Source organism: Schistocerca nitens, chromosome 5 (assembly GCF_023898315.1).
Source record: "Schistocerca nitens isolate TAMUIC-IGC-003100 chromosome 5, iqSchNite1.1, whole genome shotgun sequence".
Taxonomy (NCBI): Eukaryota; Metazoa; Arthropoda; class Insecta; order Orthoptera; family Acrididae; genus Schistocerca; species Schistocerca nitens.
The window spans coordinates 739,059,069-739,061,729 of record NC_064618.1 but is presented as its reverse complement, the minus strand read 5'-3'; the positions used below and the strand labels follow the sequence as shown (position 1 = coordinate 739,061,729).

At 36.3% G+C, this 2,661-nt stretch overlaps 1 protein-coding gene across 1 annotated transcript; it reads left to right on the top strand.

Annotated features, from left to right (window-relative positions):
- Nucleotides 1–553: 553 nt before the first annotated feature.
- LOC126260689 (uncharacterized) lies at nucleotides 554–2,195 on the top strand. The gene is made up of 3 exons (XM_049958025.1): nucleotides 554–663; nucleotides 1,340–1,628; nucleotides 2,007–2,195. The coding sequence occupies exons 1-3, from the start codon at nucleotides 554–556 to the stop codon at nucleotides 2,193–2,195; spliced, it is 588 nt and encodes a 195-aa protein (XP_049813982.1).
- The last annotated feature ends 466 nt before the right edge of the window (nucleotides 2,196–2,661 follow it).

Below are 2,661 nucleotides of genomic sequence, written 5' to 3'. Positions count from 1 at the left end.
AATTTCGTTAGTTGCGGAACTCGTAAAGATTGAGTGCGGGATAATTGTTGTGGTGACAAACGGACATATGGCATTGCCTAATATTTACGTTTGCGTTATATTTGAGGGTACAATATTTATCGCACTTCTCGCAATAAAACCTAAAAGAACAAGGTAAAATCGGAAAATATAGTTAATGAATAAGCATTCAAAGAATATTTTGATACATATTATGAACAATATCATACATAAACTGCAGAAAACGCAAGGAATATGTATGTAACTTTTACATATATTTGGTCCGCTTTTCCGCATTTGCCACAGCTGCAACCGGGTTAGTCTGTCACCGCATTATCGATTATTCGCGTTCGAACCAGCTTTTTACAATTAATTCCCATACGTTAAGCTCCATAGAATAATCTAGAATTATTTGACGTTCAAAATGACAGCTGCGGGCAATCTACATGTAATTTTTAAACAACAGGTGAGCGACGCCGCTAATATCTATAGAGCTCATTATACTTCTTGTCACCAGGCGGCACTACTACACACGTTCTGTCTCTCTGATGACGTCATGAGCGTCAACCAATCAGCAGACCCAATTCCCTGGCGTTCCCTAGACGCAAGTCTGGAAGCGCACAGCGTTAACTGCGCTGCCGAGCAGCTTGTTCAAACACACACTTTGTAAATATAAGTATATTAATTTTGTAAAAGGGATCCAAACTGTAATAATTGTATTTAGTATATAGGTTTAGAAAGTAAGTGTTGACAAAGATTATCCCCTAGGGATGCACGTGGCCTTTCCTATGAAAATATGCATATATTGACTTTTAGGTATATCCATTATATTGTTTGCTAGCCTGCCACGCTAAATGTTTTAGCGTGACAGTCGAGGGGGCGATGTAGTGGGACTTTGAATTTCACCACGCTGCACTCGTTCCCTCAGACATGAATTGTGCCGTCGCAGCGGTATGAGCGCTCGACGGCAGAGAAAATACTAAAATTGTAACTCTTTTTTGTTTTTCTATCCGTTTCTTTACTGTGTCTATTTTTGTTTTCACCAAGCCTAATGGTAGCATCAGATTTGTTCTTGATGCTCGAAGTAAAACAAAATCATTATTCCTGTCAGGACATGCCCTGACAACTTTGAGAAAGGTTACTGAAATTTCACAATGTTAAATACCTCACTACAAATGATCTATAAGCGTTCTATCATCAAATAGCATCCAAGAAGATAGTAGGAAGTATACACACGCTTTGTGTGTGGGGCCAGGACTAAGAATTTTGTGTTTTGCTTATGGCTTGAATGTGTGCATGGGTGTTTTCATTTCCACATTGGACTAAGTTTTCTGAACTGTAGTATTAATGAAAACATATACCCAAATGCTTTAAAAATAAGTGTAATTCAGCCAATCCATAAGAAGGGAAGTAAAGAAGAAGCTTCAGATTATAGACCGATACCACTAATTCCTACCTTCAATAAAATATTTGAAACAGTTATCTTATCACGACTCACAACATTTTTCTCGAGACACAAAATGCTTACCGAATCGCAGCAAGGATTAAGGAAAGATGTAAGCACAGCCACTGCTGTTACCAGTTTCTTCCATGAAGTATATAGCAATATAGAATTGGGTATGCACACAGCCGTAAAATACCTTGACTTGAGCGAAGATTTTGACCAGTAAACCATGAGCTCCTCTTAAAAAAAACTACGGGTGTACAAGATCAGTGATGGATCAATGAAACTTCTACTCACCTATCTGGTGTATTGTAAACAGTGTACCAAACACACACATCAAATTGACAATAAGATCTTAACTTTTAAATCCAGAAGTGAAACAGTGACACAGGTAATCCCTCAAGGTTCATTTCTTGGACATTTCTTCTTTTTTAGCATATATTAATGATGTTGTACACCCCATTAACTCAATATAGAATTGGGTATGCACACAGCCATAAAATACCTCGACATGAGTAAAGTTTTTTTCAGTAAACCATGAGCTTCTCTTAAAAAAAAACTGCAGGTGTACAATATCAGTGATGGATCAATGAAACTTCTACTCACCTATCTGGTGAATCGTAAACAGTGTACCAAACTTACATATCAAATTGACAATAAGATCTTAACTTTTAAATCCAGAAGTGAAACAGTGACACAGGTAATCCCTCAAGGCTCAATTCGTGGAAATTTATTCTTTTGTAGCATATATTAATGATGTTGTACACTCCATTAACTCACACATTGTAAATTATGCTGATGACACATCAGTTTTATTTCATGGTAAAGATTGTGAGGAACTGAAATTTTCCACAGATAATGGGATACTAGAATTAAGTTCATATTTTCATGCACAAGGATTAAAGCACAATGTAAATAAATCCCAGATGCTAATATTTACAAGTGGCAGCTCACACCACTCATACATAAATGAGTTATGCTGCATAATAACAGAGGAAGCAAACAAAAAACAAGATTAAAAATGACAGACCAGAGCCCATATACTGGTGGACTGATCTGATATAATAAATTGCCAAAGTCCAAGGGTTACAGTAATAAAAAGCAATTCAAAAGAAAACTAAAAGAAGTGTCTCTATTCACTCTACGAATTTAAAGGGCTAAGTTTAAGAGCTGTAAAATAATGTATAAAAAGTAATTGGCTGTATTAATATGTGTAAGAT

Coding starts and splice junctions, on each gene's coding strand:
- LOC126260689 (XM_049958025.1), top strand. CDS start 554: ATGAGCGTCAACCAATCAGCAGACCCAATTCCCTGGCGTTCCCTAGAC. Junction 664..1,339: donor CTTGTTCAAACACACACTTT/GTAAATATAAGT, acceptor TCTGAACTGTAG/TATTAATGAAAACATATACC. Junction 1,629..2,006: donor AATTGGGTATGCACACAGCC/GTAAAATACCTT, acceptor AAAAAACTGCAG/GTGTACAATATCAGTGATGG.